Source organism: Panulirus ornatus, chromosome 1 (assembly GCF_036320965.1).
Source record: "Panulirus ornatus isolate Po-2019 chromosome 1, ASM3632096v1, whole genome shotgun sequence".
Classification (NCBI taxonomy): Eukaryota; Metazoa; Arthropoda; class Malacostraca; order Decapoda; family Palinuridae; genus Panulirus; species Panulirus ornatus.
In genome coordinates, this window is record NC_092224.1 from 72,079,307 (window position 1) to 72,099,481 (window position 20,175).

At 41.3% G+C, this 20,175-nt stretch overlaps 1 protein-coding gene across 1 annotated transcript in view; it reads left to right on the top strand.

The window, feature by feature from the left end:
* LRP1 (LDL receptor protein 1) overlaps positions 1-20,175 on the top strand; it is a 1,167,923-nt gene that overhangs the window by 158,227 nt on the left and 989,521 nt on the right. The window contains exons 2-3 of the mRNA XM_071663699.1: positions 12,797-12,913; positions 18,603-18,725. Coding sequence (XP_071519800.1) covers positions 12,797-12,913; positions 18,603-18,725 — 240 coding nt within the window. The remainder of the gene's footprint in view (positions 1-12,796; positions 12,914-18,602; positions 18,726-20,175) is intronic.

Sequence of the window (20,175 nt, forward strand, 5' to 3'; positions counted from 1 at the left end):
ACGCTCCATGAAAAAAGAAAAAGTTACTGTCCATGCTGAAGTGAAGCAACCCAGAAAATGTAGCAGAAACTAGAAGACATCGGAGACACACATACAATGGACGTATTCAAGACCTCAGCAACACTAGTATGAAGTACACTTAGTTCCCAAGAAGCCTCAGAACACTGAGAGAGGCTACAGTCATCCATAGATATTACACAGTGAACAATTGTTAGCCTAGCTAGCTTGATGAATTTTATTCCTAAACAAAAATATGTTTGTAGAAGATGAAGTCATGAGAGAAGTGAAATTCGAGGACAACTGCATCAGCTAACAAGGGGACCAAACGACTCCAAAGTTGGTCTGATGTGTGGTTGATGTAATTCAACCACAGAAAATGTGAAGTAATGAGGGTGGCACAAAGTGAAGGAAGGCCTCAATATGATTATTATCTGGTAGGAAATAAGCTTGAGGATTCTGTGTGTGTGAGAGGGACTTGGCCTTTGACATCGCCCCTAACCTGTCGCTAGAGTTCCATATTCGTATTATTGTTCCGGAGTGAGATTATGCGCTGGCAAATATTTATCTGAATATCTTTCCATGAGGCCAGAACTGAGTATATGCCTCTCATGTTTGTTCTCCGCACCCAAAGAAGCACAGAGAGGTGCTAGAAAAGGTACACAGGACAACAAAAACGATGATACGAGATGAGATAAAAGGAAAGACTTCGAGGGTTTAAATCTGCGCCTCTTCGAAGAGAGAAAAGTGATGGGTGACCTAATCACAACCTTTCGAGTTTGTAAAACCTCGATAACGTAGACAGAAGTTCTTGTCTATCTGTAGGGAGAGAACAAACTGATGATAAAACGTGACATGAAGTTAAAAGCTTGTTAACCAAAATGTAAGGAAATACTTTTATTGTATAAGAACGATGGATGAATGGAATATAGTGACTGAGGAGGTGGTTAATGCAGACAGCTTATATAGATTTAAGAATTTGTATGATAGTGTTTACACACACACACACACACACTTACACACATACACACAAAGTCTGCTTAGATAAACAATGCACCAGTAATACGTGTTTACTAAACCTGCCAGACACTTTCTGCACCATGTATGTGTGACCTCGTTCTGTGTTATGTGTAGGAGCAAGGTAAGAAAACGGAGCCGGGAATGAATGAGTTGTTACACAGGCAACGACTGCCCACTGATGTTTGTTGAGGATATGTAGCGTGTGGTGGTGGCACCTCTTGCCCAACATATGTAGCGTGTGGTGGTGGCACCTCTTGCCCAACATATGTAGCGTGTGGTGGTGGCACCTCTTGCCCAACATATGTAGCGTGTGGTGGTGGCACCTCCTGCCCAACATATGTAGCGTGTGGTGGTGGCACCTCCTGCCCAACATATGTAGCGTGTGGTGGTGGCACCTCCTGCCCAACATATGTAGCGTGTGGTGGTTGCACCTCCTGCCCAACATATGTAGCGTGTGGTAGCACCTGCCCAGCATATGTAGCGTGTGGTAGCACCTCTTGCCAGCATGAGGGCTGCGGCTTCCAACAACACAATCCAACAGCCTGGACCCATCCCGGGCTGTAAGGATGAAGACCATCAAGAGTTCACCAAGTATGGAGACATCTTTACTGTATGGTTGTAGATAGTATGTCGCCCTGATGATGTTAGTGCCAGATGGAAGATTTCCGCCTACTACACCAGAGGTAGAGATGAAAAGGAAGACCCGTTGGCGTTGACGTCTCTTGTCAGAAGTAACATACAGGAGCTGTTGTATAAGATCGACCTGTTGGCACTGTTATGGATAGTGATGTAGCACCGTTCATCATGAACATTGGTGTATGTAGCAGTAGTGTTCCTCACGAGCCATGTTATAGTAGCCCTGTTCCTCCTTTTCATACCCCACATCGACTATAATACCAGCGGTAGGTAGGTAGGTATATATGATACTCTACTGACTATATTACGTAGAATAAGTGTGAACATTTATTCACCAAAGCTCTTCGAGATACCACAAACATTGAGAGATCAGCCAAGCCACCGAAAGCATAGTTTGAGCAGCTGTGGTATGGCGAGAGTCAAGATATAAGACAGAGTACAGAAAACCGAAGAGACAGACGCTCATAATCACATTGGAATATGGCGGAGGAACTCTTGAGTAATGATGATATATGACGACTTTTCCTTCAGCAGACACAACGATGCAGCGGTTGGCTCTTCCCAAATGATGTTGGATTTTGCCTGCTTTGGGTCAAGAGGAAAAGTCGGTGAAGACCCTTCTTAAGACACTAAAAAATTCAAAAAGAACATGGCTGTGTGTTGACATCACACTTCATGGCGGGCGAAACAGCAGAAGCGGAAAGTATGGAGAGATCCCTCCCGGCCTGCATGACGCTGAAATGGAATTTAGCTAATGCAACCCACGGAAACCACTGAGGCAATACTATCTGGGGCGCACACACGGGAGAAGTGTATCGTACTTCACACTTGCAAGATCGTGGCAGGCAGGCAGGCAGGGCTGCCAACCTACACGTGAAAATTGTTTCCTCGCTTACGACATTCGTGGAAAACTTTACGTTGTTACCTGCGACATCTGAGGTTACGACAAGTTCAGCGAGAGATAACGTAGTCAATATCAGTTGTAGGATATCCATAGTGGAGAAAGCGATGATGGCCCTGTATAAACATTTAGTAAGTGGGCTAGGTTGTGGTGGCTACGTGGGCTTGCTGGCCTCGACCTTCTCCTATAGCTTGTTGGCGCTACGGACACACGTAGTCAGCCAGCAAACCATTCGTCAGGGTAGAAGACCTCTCTGAACCATCGTGAGATCGTAAGGTTCCCCAGGTAGAAGATCTCTCAAACCATCGTGAGGTCGTAAGGTTCCCCAGGTAGAAGACCTCTCGAACCATCGTGAGGTCGTAAGGTTGGGTCTCTCGTGAATTATTCTGGTCTTAACAAACATTAGATTTCTGGAGAAGTGTTAGTTAGTGAAGGAACGTTCCATTTACCAGATTTACAGAGGTTTTCCGGCATGGAAGTAAGTTTGGAATGACGAATATGAATGATAATAAAAACTGATATTAATTAATGGGTGACTGAATCTAGTGTAGCCAGTGGGTGAGGCATAGAGAAAATATACTGACAGCAATAAATACTGGGGTTACAAAAACGGCACAAGGGTATGAAACAGACAGTATTTCCATATTACAATGATTAATACATACTTAACTGTTACTCTGTTGTCAGTGATAGGACGAGGGGCGTTCTGATAAGTGTGTCAATTAATGCTTAAAACGCTTACAGTATTGTTAGTGTATCATGAGAACGCAACAAAGGAAGTATTTATATCTCTCAAATGATAACATGAAAGTGCATGACAACGTTCTCATTGTGGAAGGAGTAACAAAATACTTGTCACCTGCCTGCTGGCAGTCTGCGGAGTTGATGTACCTTGTTTAACTTATCTGAAGAACTTCGTTTGTTTACTATTGTTCCAGGTTTAGTGCAGGAGGCAATACCAGTCAGTCTGATCATGTGTATACACTTGAAACCGGACTTATATATGTGTTACACCTGTAGTCGCATGCTTTGTCTTGTCTGTGGTTGTTCCCATTGTTTGTCTTACCTGTGGTGGTTGGCATTAGTTTGTCTTGCTCTTGGTCGTTGGCATTGTTTGTCGTACTCGCCGTCGTTTGCATTGTCTGTCTTAGCTTTCATTATAGGCATTGTATGTCTTATCTACGGTCGCTGGCATTTGTTTGCACTGACTTTCGTCGTTTGCATAGTTTTAGTGTAACTGAGTTTTTACGTAACAAATGTAGTGGTGAGTGTGGTGCCGGCGTACAGTGTTAACATGTAGTGGTGAGTGTGGTGCCTGGGGTCAGACATTGTTAACATGTAGTGGTGAGTGTGGTGCCGGGGTATAGACATTGTTAACATGTAGTGGTGAGTGTGGTGCTGGGGTACAGACATTGTTAACATGTAGTGGTGAGTGTGGTGCTGGGGTACAGACATTGTTAACATGTAGTGGTGAGTGTGGTGCCGGGGTACAGACATCGTTAACATGTAGTGGTGAGTGTGGTGCCGGGGTACAGACATCGTTAACATGTAGTGGTGAGTGTGGTGCCGGGGTACAGACATTGTTAACATGTAGTGGTGAGTGTGGTGCCGGGGGTCAGACATTGTTAACATGTAGTGGTGAGTGTGGTGCCGGGGTATAGACATTGTTAACATGTAGTGGTGAGTGTGGTGCCGGGGTACAGACATTGTTAACATGTGGTGGTGAGTGTGGTGTCGGGGGACAGACATTGTTAACATGTAGTGGTGAGTGTGGTGCCGGGGGACAGATTGTTAACATGTAGTGGTGTGTGGTGTCGGGGGACAGACATTGTTAACATGTAGTGGTGAGTTTTGTGCCGGGGTACAGACATTGTTAACATGTAGTGGTGAGTGTGGTGTTGGGGGACAGACATTGTTAACATGTAGTGGTGAGTTTGGTGCCGGGGTACAGTCATTGTTAACATGTAGTGGTGAGTGTGGTGCCGGGGGACAGACATTGTTAACATGTAGTGGTGAGTGTGGTGCCGGGGTACAGACATTGTTAATATGTAGTGGTGAGTGTGGTGCCGGGGTATAGACATTGTTAACATGTAGTGGTGAGTGTGGTGCTGGGAGACAGACATCGTTAACATGTAGTGGTGAGTGTGGTGCCGGGGTACAGACATCGTTAACATGTAGTGGTGAGTGTGGTGCCGGGGGTCAGACATTGTGAACATGTAGTGGTGAGTGTGGTGCCGGGGTACAGACATTGTTAACATGTAGTGGTGAGTGTGGTGCCGGGGTACAGACATTGTTAACATGTAGTGGTGAGTGTGGTGTCGGGGGACAGACATTGTTAACATGTAGTGGTGAGTGTGGTGCAGGGGTACAGACATTGTTAATATGTAGTGGTGAGTGTGGTGCCGGGGGTCAGACATTGTTAACATGTAGTGGTGAGTGTGGTGCCGGGGTACAGACATTGTTAACATGTAGTGGTGAGTTTGGCGCCGGGGTACAGACATCGTTAACATGTAGTGGTAAGTGTGGTGTCGGGGGACAGACATTGTTAACATGTAGTGGTGAGTGTGTTGTTGGGGGACAGACATTATTAACATGTAGTGGTGAGTGTGGTGCCGGGGTACAGACATTGTTAACATGTAGTGGTGAGTGTGGTGCCGGGGGTCAGACATTGTTAACATGTAGTGGTGAGTGTGGTGCCGGGGTACAGACATTGTTAACATGTAGTGGTGAGTGTGGTGCCGGGATACAGACATTGTTAACATGTGGTGGTGAGTGTGGTGTCGGGGGACAGACATTGTTAACATGTAGTGGTGAGTGTAGTGTTGGGGGACAGACATTGTTAACATGTAGTGGTGAGTGTGGTGCCGGGGTACAGACATTGTTAACATGTAGTGGTGAGTGTGGTGCCGGGGGTCAGACATCGTTAACATGTAGTGGTGAGTGTGGTGCCGGGGGTCAGACATTGTTAACATGTAGTGGTGAGTGTTGTGCCGGGGTACAGACATTGTTAACATGTTGTGGTGAGTGTGGTGTCGGGGTACAGACATTGTTAACGTGTAGTGGTGAGTGTGGTGTTGGGGACAGACATTGTTAACATGTAGTGGTGAGTGTGGTGCCGGGGCACAGACATTGTTAACATGTAGTGGTGAGTGTGGTGCCGGGGGTCAGACATTGTTAACATGTAGTGGTGAGTTTGGTGCCGGGGGACAGACATTGTTAACATGTAGTGGTGAGTGTGGTGTTGGGGGACAGACATTGTTAACATGTAGTGGTGAGTATGGTGCCGGGGTACAGACATTGTTAACATGTAGTGGTGAGTGTGGTGCCGGGGGTCAGACATTGTTAACATGTAGTGGTGAGTGTGGTGCCGGGGGACAGACATTGCTAGCATTACCAACCCAGTATCAACGGCAGACACCTGAATGCTGTAACTCCACGAGTTAAACATTGGCAGTAACCTCTGGTTTAACATATCAAACGAGGGCAAGAACTTGATGGGTTAAACGACAAACGAGGGCAGTAACCTGGTTGGTTTAACATGATAAACGATGGCAGTAACCTCTGGTTTAACATGATAAACAAAGGCAGTAACCTCGAGTTTAAAATGATAAATGAGAGTATTAACCTGACTGGCTGCTTAGTTCGATAAACAATGCCAGAAACCTCAGGTTTTAAGCGATAAACGAGGGCAGTAACCTCACTGGCTTAAAATCATAAATGAATGCAGTAACATCTGGTTTAACATGATACATTGGGGCAGTAAGCTGACTGGCTTAACAAGAGCATTATAAACGAGGGCAGTAACCTCCCCGGTTTGATGTCATGAATGGGTATAGTAACCTGACTGGCTTCTGATAAACAATGGCAGTAACCTGACTGGCATAACGTGATAAACGAGGGCAGTAACCTCGCTGGATTAACATGATAAACGAGGGCAGTAGCCTCACTGGATTAACATGATAAACATGGGCAGTAACCTCACTGGCATAACTTAACAAGGGCATTAACCTGACTGGCTTAATTTGACAAAAAGGGCAGTGACATGACTTGCTTAACTTGATACACAAGGGAGGAACCTCGTTGGCTGAACATGATAAACGAGGGCAATAATCTTGCTGGCTTGACTTGATAAACGAGAGCGGTAATCTCATTGGATTGACATGATGAACGAGGGCAGTAACTTTAACGGCTTAACATGATAAATGAGGGCAGTAATATCTGGCTTAATATGATAAATGAGGGCAGTAATATCTGGCTTGATATGATAAATGAGGGCCTTAACTGCACTGGCTTTACATGACACACAAGTTTTGTAACCTTGCTAACTTGATAGATGATGGCAGTAACCTCCAAAGTTTGCCATGATAGACAAGGCAGTAACCTTGCTGTCTTGACACGATAAGTGTTAATAAGATCTCAAAAGCTCGGCTTGATAAACGTATGTGGTAACCTCAGAGGCTTAATTTGATAAAAATAGACGGTAACCTAAGAGGCTTGATGTGATAAATGTTGGCAGTAACCTAAGAGGCTTGATGTGATAAATGTGGGCACTAACCTGAGAGGCTTGACTTGATAAATTTGGGCACTAACCTTAGAGGCTTGACATGATAAGTAAGGGCTGTAGTTTTACTGGCTGAACATGAATGACGATAGTAACCTCAAAGGCTTACCATGATAAACGAGGGCCATAATCTCACTGGCTTGATATAACAAACATGGGCAATTACCTCAAAGGCTTGACGTGATAAATGTGGGCAGTAACCTCAGAGGCATGATGTGATAAACGAGGACAGTAACCTGAAGGGCTTGAAATGATAAACATTGGCAGTAACTTCAGAGAATCGACGAGATGATTATGGCCATTAACCTCAGAGACTTGACGTGATAAATGTGGCCAATAGCCTCAAAGGCTTGACAGGACAAACTTGGTCAGTAACCTCAGAGGCCTGACATGGTAAATGTAGGCTGTAATCTTCAAGGATTAACTTGATATACTAAGGCAGTTACCTCAGGGGCTTGACTTGGTAAATGAGGGCAATAACCTTAGAGGCTTGACATGTTAAGCGTGTACAGCAGCTTCAGAGGCTTGATGTGATAAATGAGGGGTAGTAACCTCAGATACCTGACATGATAAATGTTAGCAGTAACCTCAAAGGCTTAACATGATAAATATAGGCAGTAACCTCAAATGCTTGACATGGTCAATGTAGGCAGTTACCTCAAAGGCTTTGCAAGATTATCGAGGGCATTAACCTCAGAAACTTGACATGATAAACGTGGCCAGTAACCTAGTGTATACCTGGTGACGACTAACCACCTCACTTGACTTCATATGATAAGTGAGGTGAGTAACCTTGTAATGGTTTCCAAGTGATGCCACAGGGAGAGAGATTTTACTTCAGGGTTTTTCTTGTGAAAAAAGGTTTAACATATTGTGCAGTGTTCTAGACTTCGTTGTGATATCTAGAACAAATGAATAAGAAGAAAAAAATTGTGATATTGGTTGTGTTGGCCCCTGACCAGTGCCATGTGGTACCTGGGGTTGATGTTACATCAGTAACCATTCCTTGTATATCAACAGGCAGTTGCCAAGTGTCTTGCTCATTTAAATCTTGAACTAAAATATGTTGTAGCTGTTGAAAATGTCGACTTCATTTTTATAGGATTTAAGATGAACTGTGGAAGAAGATAATGGTGGGACTAATTTAAACCCCCCCTTCCCCTCCGCACCAACATCAGAGGTAGATGAAAGATTTTACGATTAGTTAGGTGAAATTTATAACAAACAAAATTCTGATTTTAACATACCAGTATCTAAATGGGGAGAATCCCTTTCCAGTACCTTCAAGTGTGGACTCTACCTAAATTTGCTTGATAGTATGCTATTCCAATTAGTTGAGAAATATGCTCACAGGATTATATTAGATTTCATTCTAACTGCAAATGAGGATCTCGTTATAAAGTTGAAGTTGAGAAAAGTTTGGTACAAGTGACCACCAATTGATTACTATCAAGGTCACTTTCAACACTGCATGTAATGTTGGTCAACATGAGAGTTGGAAAAAGAAAAAAAATTTTCGACATGCAAATTTCAATGATCTCTACATTGCTCTTGACAAGCAAATCTGGGATGTTATGCTCAATATATATGACATGAATGTTGTTTGGAAAAGCTTTGATAAAACCTTCAGTAGAGGGAACATATGGGCCAATATGTCATAGACAGGCTGTTTCTAAAATGAAACCAAGGTGGTGGAATGGTGAAATAAAAAAGTAGTTCATAGAAACTTGAGACCAGTCACCAAAATATTATATGTCTATAAATTTGCATAGAGAAAGTAAAAGAGTTGTGTTTATTGGTCCATTTATTACAGAAAACAATGACTTGCTTCAAGAAGAGGAAATCATGGCTGAAATCTTCAATTACATTTTTTGCATCTTTATGGATGATCAGAGAGACAACCCATGTCTTGAATCAAGTTTCATTGATACTTGAGAAGAATGTTCTTTAACAAATTGACATAAAAGCTGAAGACACACTATCAGCAATAAATGAAATGAAAATATATAAAACTGCTGGCCCTGCTAAAGTTTATCCTGTGACAGTGAAAGAGTTGAAAAAATGAGATAGCAACATCCTTTACTGCCCTTTTCAGTAAGTCACTTGCAATGAGAAGAATTCCAGATCAGTGAAATTTGCCAGTGTAACACCGTTATTCAAAGATGGGAATAAGTTACTGCCTAGAAATTACCATCCAGTTAGATTAGCATTTGTGTTTGGAAAACATATGGAAACCATCATTCAAGATAGAATTGTAAATCATTCAGAGGACCACCTGTTAATAAACGATTCTCAGCATAGTTTCAACAAAATCACTCATGTTTGACAAATCTGCTTGATTTGGCATATAATCAGCAAGTATGATGAAGGTAAAGCAGTTGGTGTCCTATAATCTAGATTCTCAAAAAGCATTTGATAAGGTTCTGCTTCACAGTTTATTCGGAAAAATTGTCACGTATTGATGAAGCAGTACTACATTGTATAGTTATTTGGTTGATTGGCCATAAACAATGACTTGTAATTAGTTATCAAACCTCAGAATGGCAAGGCATGGCCAGTGGAATGCCATAAGAATCAGTCTTGGAACCAGCTGTCTTTCTTATGTATATTAATGATAATGATGATAGATGGCATAGAAAGATATCAAAATCACTGATGTTACAAAGCTGGGAAATGAACTTGAATGTCTACAGCTTCAAGCTAACATAGAGTGAATGATGGAAAGTGCTCATAGGTGGCAAATGAATTTTGATATCGATATGTACATAGTTTTATGTATTAGTAGCAGAAAAGAATGGTGGAAAGGGCTCACAGATGGTAAATGAATTTTGATATTGGTAGCAAAAATGAAAAGGCAAGCTACAGCATGAATTCTTTTGAAGTGCAAGTAAGCAGTACTTAGAAAAGAGCAAACAAATTTTTTGGATGTCTTAGGTAGGGTTTCTGAATTTAAGTCCAGGGAAATCATCCCTACTCTTTACACTTCATTGGTTTGTCTCCATCCTGAATGTTGCGTTTAATTTTGTTCACCTTATACGAAAAAATAGTCAGCGTGAGCCACCAAGATTATTCCCTGGCTGAGAAACAAATCCTACAAGAGCAGATTAGACAACTTGAATCTAATTAAGCATAGAAAAGAGATGGCTAAGAGGTGATGTAATACAGTATTCAAAATTATGATTATCTTGATCTATCAAGTTACTTAAGACTTGATTCGTGTGGTTTCTTGTAGCAATGGAGACAAGCTGTGGGCAAATGTTTTACCTTGAATAAGAGGAAGTACTTTTTCTTCAATTTCTTCAACAGGATTGTTAACATTTGGAACAATTTGCTTATTAAAGTGGTTGAAAGCAGAACTATAGATATATTTATATAAAAATAGCTAATAAACATTTTGCTTCAAGTCCATGACTTGTATTATTAGTGTTTCCTTAGTCGCTTGGACAGTTTGTAGGTTATTCTCTTAGAATTATCTGTATACCATCTAACTTTTTTACACTAATCTGTGAGCTTCTGATGTCTCCCTTTATCACAGACAGCCTTGAAAGGACCCAGTGATCTGTTGCTGTTTGAATTTCTTTGTATTTATAACCTGTCTAAACAAACCAGGTATGATGATATCTGTCTAATTTTAATGTTCCATTTGTCATAAACTGTACTGAGAGAGGATGATATTGATAAGATTTGAAAGTGTTGGCAACATTCCACCTCCACCCAGATTGAAGTGAAGTATATCGGGAGGTATAGAGACATGAAGAATTACAAGAGTGAGATTAAGAGATTGAAGGAGCAGCTGAGGAAAACTCTGAAACCCACTTAAGAAAATATGAAACCCAATTAAGAAAATAGGTACAATGAAATATTCTTGATATAATTAATACTATCTTGTAGTATGAGGAGACAGAAGTTTAAAAGTGGAACATGACCTTCAAATACCACAGCACACTCATTGAAGTCAAAAATCATGAGAGTGGGAGTGAACTTCCGATATAGAGATGAAGATAATTGATGTACTTGCAGAACTTTCAACAACCAAGGAGAGAGAGAGCTTATAGAAAAAGAAATGGCATATTAGAGAAAATCAGGGAGAGAATTGTGGTTGGAGGACCCAAAGGGGGCAGGAAAGGTGTGTTAATAGTGGAAGGGTCAGAGGCTAAAAAGAGGTCAGGTTGTGTGGAAGAGTGGTTATGAGAGTTTGGAATTTGGGTAGGATGTTAAATTAATTGTTCACATCGTCCTGGATGGAGCCTAATCAATTTTGGGTTTTACATTGAAATCCCCTGCACAGAGGATCTCAGTGCATGGGTATGAAGAGAGTAGAGCTTTGTGTCAAGAAATCATATAGTTGAAGAGTTGTACATTGCTGGAAGAAACACAGAAGCAAGTTCATGGAGGAAAGGGGAATTTTAAGCTAATTAGTATCAAAGTTAGGAAAGTGAAAAAAAAAGTTCACAAGGTGAGCAATAGGTCTTTTTGTACTAGAGTAAGCACAAACTGTACCCTTGGATTCAAAATGATGATAAGAGCTTATATTTAGAGTTCTGATAGTGCAAAGGAGAAGCAGTCTTGGACAAACACATGACTTTCTCTACAACAAAAACATCAACACAAAAGGGAATGGAAAAGGGCAAACAGCATACCTTTCTTGATAAAAATTAGACCAGGAACAGACTCTGAACTATAGACCTGTCTCACTGATGAGTGTGCTTTGTAAGATTGTAAGATTGTGAAAATGGTTGATTATCTGATGAGAGACCACATTGTTGTAGGGAAAGGAGGTCATGTTTAACAAACCTCTTAGATTCGTATAAGAGAGTGATGCTGTACAGCTTGCGGGGCTAATTAGAAACTGGATCACAAGGCAGGAATCGGGGAAACTCCCTTAGTGAACAGAAGATTATGTTAGTGGATGGGAACAGATGACACAAGCCAGAGGAATCATCTGAATTTTCTGAGGTGATCAATAGAGTGCCTCAAGGATCTTTTCCTGAATTATATTAGTGACCTTCCTGAAGGTATGACTCCAACCTTAATGTGTTTGCAGATAATCCAAAGGTCTTGAGGGAAGTGAAAGATGATCCAAAGGTCATGAGGGAAGTGAAAAGCTAAGTGGATTGCATCATCAATTTACAAGGGAACCTTAACTAAAATTGCTTAAAGTTTTGATGATTGAGAATTATGATTGCTTAAAGAATGGCATATGTCCTAAATGAGATTATACTTAAGTGAAAATTAGTGGGGCAGTAGTCCTGAGGCTCTAAGGCACATTCTTTGGGGCAGTAGTCCTGAGGCTCTAAGACACATTCTTTTTGCAGCTTTGTGGTAGTATTGTTTATGAACTTTTTATGTAAACTTCCATCATTCACTACTTTTGATATTTTATGCCATTAATTTTTCTATCCTTGGGGATAGGGGATTAAGAATACTTCCCACGTATTCCCTGCGTGTCGTAGGAGGCGACTAAAAGGGGAGGGAGCGGGGGGCTGGAAATCCTCCCCTCTCGTTTTTTTTTTTTTTTTTTTTTTTTTCCAAAAGAAGGAACAGAGAATTGGGCCAGGTGAGGGTATTCCCTCAAAGGCCCAGTCCTCTGTTCTTAATGCTACCTCGCTAACGCGGGAAATGGCGAATAGTTTAAAAGAAAGAAAAAAATTTTTCTAATACATGACCCTCTGTCTTTGCAGTTCAGTGTCTAGAGGGCCAATTTTTGTGTGCCGATGGGCTTAGGTGTATACCCCGTAGGTGGAAGTGTGACTACTCCCCAGACTGTCTTGATGCATCCGATGAACCTGCAGATTGTCGTAAGTGGCTTTTTACACTTTTTATTGTTATTATTATTATTATTATTATTATTATTATTATTATTGTTATTATTATTCTTTCTTTTCTTTCAAACTATTCGCCATTTCCCGCGTTAGCGAGGTAGCGTTAAGAACAGAGGACTGGGCCTTTGAGGGAATATCCTCACCTGGCCCCCTTCTCTGTTCCTTCTTTTGGAAAATTAAAGTTATTATTATTTATTTATATTTATTTTGCTTTGTCGCTGTCTCCCGCGTTAGCGAGGTAGCGCAAGGAAACAGATGAAAGAATGGCCCAACCCACCCACATACACATGTATATACTTGCACATCCACACATGCACATATACATATCTATACATCTCAACGTATACATATATATACACACACAGACATATACATATATACACATGTACATAATTCATACTGTCTGTCTTTATTCATTCCCATCGCCACCCCGCCACACATGAAATAGCCCCCCCCCCCATGTGTGCGAGGTAGCACTAGGAAAAGACAACAAAGACCTCATTCATTCACACTCAGTCTCTAGCTGTCATCTAATAATGCACGAAAACCACAGTTCCCTTCCCACATCCAGGCTCCACAGAACTTTCCATGGTTCACCCCAGACGCTTCACATGCCCTGGTTCAATCATTGACAGCACGTCGACCCTGGTATACCACATTGTTCCAATTCACTCTATTCCTTGCACTCCTTTCACCCTCCTGCATGCTTAGGCCCCGATCACTCAAAATCTTTTTCACTCCATCTTTCCACCTCCAATTTGGTCTCCCACTTCTCCTTTTTCCCTCCACCTCTGACACATATATCCTCTTGGTCAATCTTTTCTCATTCATTCTCTCCATATGACCAAACCATTTCAAAACACCCTCTTCTGCTCTCTCAACCACACTCTTTTTATTACCACACATCTCTCTTACCCTTACATTACTTACTCGATCAAACCATCTCGCACCTCATATTGTCCTCAAACATCTCATTTCCAGCACATCCACCCTCCTGCGCACAACTCTATCCATAGCCCACACCTTGCAACCATATAACATTGTTGGAACCACTATTCCTTCAAACATACCCATTTTTGCTTTCCGAGATAATGCTCTCGACTTTCACACATTCTTCAATGCTCCCAGAACTTTCGCCCCCTCCCCCACCCTATGAATCACTTCCGCTTCCATGGTTCCATCCGCTGCCAAATCCACTCCCAGATGTCTAAAACACTTCACTTCCTCCAGTTTTTCTCCATTCAAACTTACCTCCCAGATGACCTGTCCCTCAACCCTACTGTACCTAATAGCCTTGCTCTTATTCACATTTACTCTCAGCTTTCTTCTTTCACATACTGTACCAAACTTAGTCACCAGCTTCTGCAGTTTCTCACATGAATCAGCCACCAGCGCTGTATCATCAGCGAACAACAACTGACTCACTTCCTAAGCTCTTTCATTCATAACAGACTGCATACTTGCCCCTCTTTCCAAAGCTCTTGCATTCACCTCCTAACAACCCCATCCATAAGCAAATTAAACAACCATGGAGACATCACACACCCCTGCCGCAAACCTACATGCACTGAGAACCAATCACTTTCCTCTCTTCCTACATGTACACATGCCTTACATCCTCGATAAAAACTTTTCACTGCTTCTAACAACTTGCCTCCCACACCATATATTCTTAATACCTTCCACAGAGCATCTCTATCAACTCTATCATATGCCTTCTCCAGATCCATAAATGCTACATACAAATCCATTTGCTTTTCTAAGTATTTCTCACATACATTCTTCAAAGCAAACACCTGATGCACACATCCTCTACCACTTCTGAAACTACACTGCTCTTCCCCAATCTGATGCTCTGTACATGTCTTCACCCTCTCAATCAATACCCTCCCATATAATTTACCAGGAATACTCAACAAACTTATACCTCTGTAATTTGAGCACTCACTTTTATCCCCTTTGCCTTTGTACAATGGCACAATGGCAGTGGCACTATCAAGCATTCCGCCAATCCTAAGGCACCTCACCATGAGTCATACATACATTAAATAACCTTACCAACCAGTCAACAATACAGTCACCCCCTTTTTTGATAAATTCCACTGCAATACCATCCAAACCTGCTGCCTTGCTGGCTTTCATCTTCCGCAAAGCTTTTACTACCTCTTCTCTGTTTACCAAATCATTTTCCCTAACCCTCTCACTTTGCACACCACCTTGACCAAAACACCCTATATCTGCCACTCTATCGCCAAACACATTCGACAAACCTTCTAAATACTCACTCCATCTCCTTCTCACATCACCACTACTTGTTATCACCACCCCATTAGCCCTCTCCACTGAAGTTCCCATTTGCTCCCTTGTCTTACGCACTTTATTTACCTCCTTCTAAAACATCTTTTTATTCTCCCTAAAATTTAATGATACTCTCTCACCCCAACTCTCATTTGCCCTCTTTTTCACCTCTTGCACCTTTCTCTTGACCTCCTGCCCCTTTCTTTTATACATCTCCCACTCATTTGCATTATTTCCATGCAAAAATCGTCCAAATGCCTCTCTCTTCTCTTTCACTAATAATCTTACTTCTTCATCCCACCACTCACTACCCTTTCTAATCTGCCCACCTCCCACCCTTCTCATGCCACAAGCATCTTTTGCGCAAGGCATCACTGCTTCCCTAAATACATCCCATTCCTCCCCCACTCCCCTTACCTCCTTTGTTCTCACCTTTTTCCATTCTGTACTCAGTCTCTCTCAGTACTTCCTCACACAAGTCTCCTTCCCAAGCTCACTTACTCTCACCACTCTCTTCACCCCAACATTCTTCTTTTCTGAAAACCTCTACAAATCTTCACCTTCGCCTCCACAAGATAATGATCAGACATCCCTCCAGTTGCATCTCTCAGCACATTAACATCCAAAATTCTCTCTTTCAAGTGCCTATCAATTAATACATAATCCAATAATGCTCTCTGGCCATCTCTCCTACTTGCATATGTATACTTATGTATATCTCTCTTTTTAAACCAAGTATTCCCAATCACCAGTCTTTTTCAGCTCATAAATCTACAAGCTCTTCACCATTTCCATTTACGACACTGAACACCCCATGTACACCAATTATTCCCTCAACTGCCACATTACTCACCTTTGCATTCAAATCACCCATCACTATAACCCGGTCTCGTGCATCAAAACTACTAACACACTCGCTCAGCTGCTCCCAAAACACTTGTCTCTCATGATCTTTCTTCTCATGCCCAGTTGCATATGCACCAATAATCACCCATCTCTCTCCATCCACTTTCAGTTTTACCCATATCAATTTAGAGTTTACTTTCTTACACTCTGTCACATACTCCCACCACTCCTGTTTAGGAGTAGTGCTATTCCTTCCCTTGCTCTTGTCCTCTCACTAACCCCTGACTTTACTCCCAAGACATTCCCAAATCACTCTTCCCCTTTACCCTTGAGTTTTGTTTCACTCAGAGCCAAAACATCCAGGTTCCTTTCCTCAAACATACTACCTATCTCCTCCCCTTTACCCTTGAGCTTCGTTTCACTCAGAGCCAAAACATCCAGGTTCCTTCCTCAAACATACTACCTATCTCTCCTTTTTTCTCATCTTGGTTACATCCACACACATTTAGACACCCCAATCTGAGCACTTCGAGGAGGATGAGCACTCCCCGCGTGACTCCTTCTTCTGTTTCCCCCTTTAGAAAGTTAAAATACAAGGAGGGGAGGGTTGCCAACCCCCCTCTCCCATCCCCTTTAGTCACCTTCTACGACACGTGAGGAATGCGTGGGAAGTATTCTTTCTCCCCTATCCCTATTATTATTATTATCATTATTAGTATTATTATTATTCATTTATATATGTAAGTTATATATACTACTGTACTGTGAATTTCATAACTAAAGTATGATGGTTGTTTGGTACTGTATTTGGTATTATGAATTTTGATTTCTATCGTGTAACTAGGAATTGTTATAAACTTGTACAGATACACCACTGATTTTCCGGCAACTGATGGTTCAACACCTCCTTTACCGCGGCCACAGATGGCGTTGTGGGTAGGGTGCGCTTGTTTATATTCTTTACACTGCACTTGTAGGTGGTGATACCACAATTCTTTGAGATTCTTAGCTTATTTTGCTTAAATTCAACCCTAGCTAAAGCTCCTAAGACATATGAAATTGTCGTAGTGTCAAACATAAACATCAGTCCAAATCAATCCAAGATAAAGAAGAACTGTTGAAAAAATGGACCATGGTGTTTTGGTGCGTAAGCTGTGTGACATCTACAGTATTGGTTCATCAACTTTTATGATATAAAGAAGCAAAGGGAGTAAATATTGAAATTTTATGCAGACAGCGATTCCAAGAAGCAAATGAGTAGAAAAATTATGAAAGATGGTTAGAGTACTGAGCACGATCGAGTGATGATGGAATGGTTTTGACAGCTTCGGAGTGATGGAGTGGACTTATCAGGTAGCATGATAATGGACCAGGCTAAGTTGTTCCATAGAGAACTTAAATTATAATATGAGTGTGACTGTAGTGAAGGATGGCTTCAAAGATTCAAGAAGCATCATGGAATTTCCATGAATAAAGTGTGAGGAGTAAAGTGGTCTGCAAACCACAAAGGAGCTGCCAAGTATGTGGACGAATTTGCGAAACTTGTAGCTGACAAGCGCCTCAGTTCTGTGCAGTTGTATAATGCATACAAAACTGCATTATTCTGGTGATGCACACTTAGGAAAACACTAACAACAGAAGACAAAGAAGACCCCACAGGATTCAAACAGGGGCATATCTAGGGGAAATTGCGCCTATGGCAAGCACTGAGATTGCATCCGTCTAAACATATGACACCAGTATTTTTTATTTTCATTACCTCCCCTAAGGAGATTATGCTTTTACCGGTGTTTGTTTGTTTGTCTGTGAGCAACTTTTAACAAAAGTTATGAACAAATTTTGATGAAATTTTCAGGGAAAGTCAGAAATGATACAAGGACCAATTTATTAGATTTTGGGAATGATCATTGTCTGGATCCAGGACGCCATTATGGAAATATCAATTATTTGAATAACTGTTGAACTAATAACGATATCAATGTGATTCCATGGTCAAGAAATCTAAATCTTTATGATCCAAATCATTGTATGGATCCATGACACCATTACGCCACTGGCACCCCCCTTCAAGTGGCGCTACTGGATTCGAATGATCTTAGGACAGACTTACCATCTTACGGTGCTCAAACATTTAATATTCGTGTAATGTAAATTTCTAGCAGCCCATGGTATGATTTAGACACATGGGAGATGTATAATTAGTGGGTTAGAGGTGTGTTCATGAATTATTATTACTCGACCACGGTTGGTCCGGTTAATCCGACAAGGATTTGGAACCAACAGTGCAGGAAAATCGGTGGTGTACCTGTATTTTATTTTAAGTCCACATTTTTATATCTTTATAGAATATGAGTATATTATTACAGCAGAGTTTTAACTTGAATATACAGGATGAGATAATTGTGAATCATATATGACTGCATCATGGTTTTCCATGAAATGATCTCTTCAAAGTATGTGGTTTGCATTGCAAGGGGAGCCTGTCCATACCTTTTTTTGATTTTTTTTTTTCTCTCACCAGCTGTTGCACTATGTGGGACCTTCCGGTGCACTGTGACTGGCAAGTGTCTTCCACAGGGCTGGGTGTGTGATGGTGAGGCAGACTGCGGTGCTGGGGACACGTCTGATGAGGACAGTGCTATATGTGAGCGTTTTTCATAATATGAATCACAGTCTACTGTTGCATATGTATTATTCACAGATACAGAAATGTATTTTTTGATATATCATTGTTATTAGACAGAGTAGATCTGTCTTTTCTTTGTTACACCGAACTATTTTCTGAAAAATTACAAATTTCTGTACTTTAATTTTTTCCTCCAGATTTAAGCACTGATGTGATTGACAGTATATTGACAGTACAGTGTTATTATTTTAATATTTGAAGCCACATGATGTAAGGTAACTTTTGCTGAATTATTTGATGATAAGGACTAGCACCTTCTTAGTAAAGTCAAAAACAAAGACTAAAGAAATTTGTAGTGATTACACATCCTCATCTTTATAAGCCCATGCCTCACATCCATACTATACATTTGGGAATACCATGCTCTCAAACATATTTATTTTTGCACTCCAAGAAAATGACCTCACTTTCCTCAGTGGTCCCAGAACCTTTGCCTCCTCACCCACCTTATGACTCCCAGTTCCATGGTTCCATTCACTGCCACATCCACTCCTAGGTATCTGAAACACTTCACTTCCTCCAGACTTTCTCCATTCAAACTCATAACCTTATTAACCTGCCTTTCTACCCTGCTGAACATAAAACCTTGTTTTATTCACATTTACTCTCAACATCCTCTTCACTGTCTTCTGAACTCAGACACCATCTTTTTTGATTGCATTTTCTTACTTGAATCTGCCACCAGTGCTATGTTATCAACAAACAACAACGGACTCACTTCTCAGGTCCCCACACCCCCAACAGACTGCATACTCACCCCTTTCTCCAAGACCCTTGCAATTTTCTTCCCTCACCACTCCATCCATAACCAATTTTAAACAATCTTGGTGACATCACACACCACTACTGTGGACCAACTGTCATCAGAAATTACTCACTCACATACCTTGCACCCTTGATAAAATTTTTCCTCTGCTTCTAGTAGTATTTTTCCAACACCATATATTTGTAAAACCTTCCACAGAGTATCTTTGTCTATTCTCAAGCTGTCTTCTGTAATGCACTAAAACCACACATCCATATCCACAATCAGGCCCCACAAAACTTTCCATCCCAGACACTTCAAATGCCCTGGTTCAGTCCACTGACAGCACGTTGACCTCAGTATGCCACATTGTTCCAATTCTTTCTGAACCATAAACACTTTTCACCCTTCTGCATGTTTAGGCCCTATCACTCAAAAACTTTTTCATTCCAACTTTCCATCTCCAATTTGTCCTACCCCTTCTTCTTTCTTCCAGTTGTTAACCTACTTCTCCTGACTTATTTTCACCATATGTCTAATACATATATTTTTTTTTTTTATTATACTTAGTCGTTGTCTCCTGCATTAGTGAGGTAGCACAAGGAAACAGACAAAATAATGGCCCAACTCAGCCACATACACATGTATATACATAAATGCACA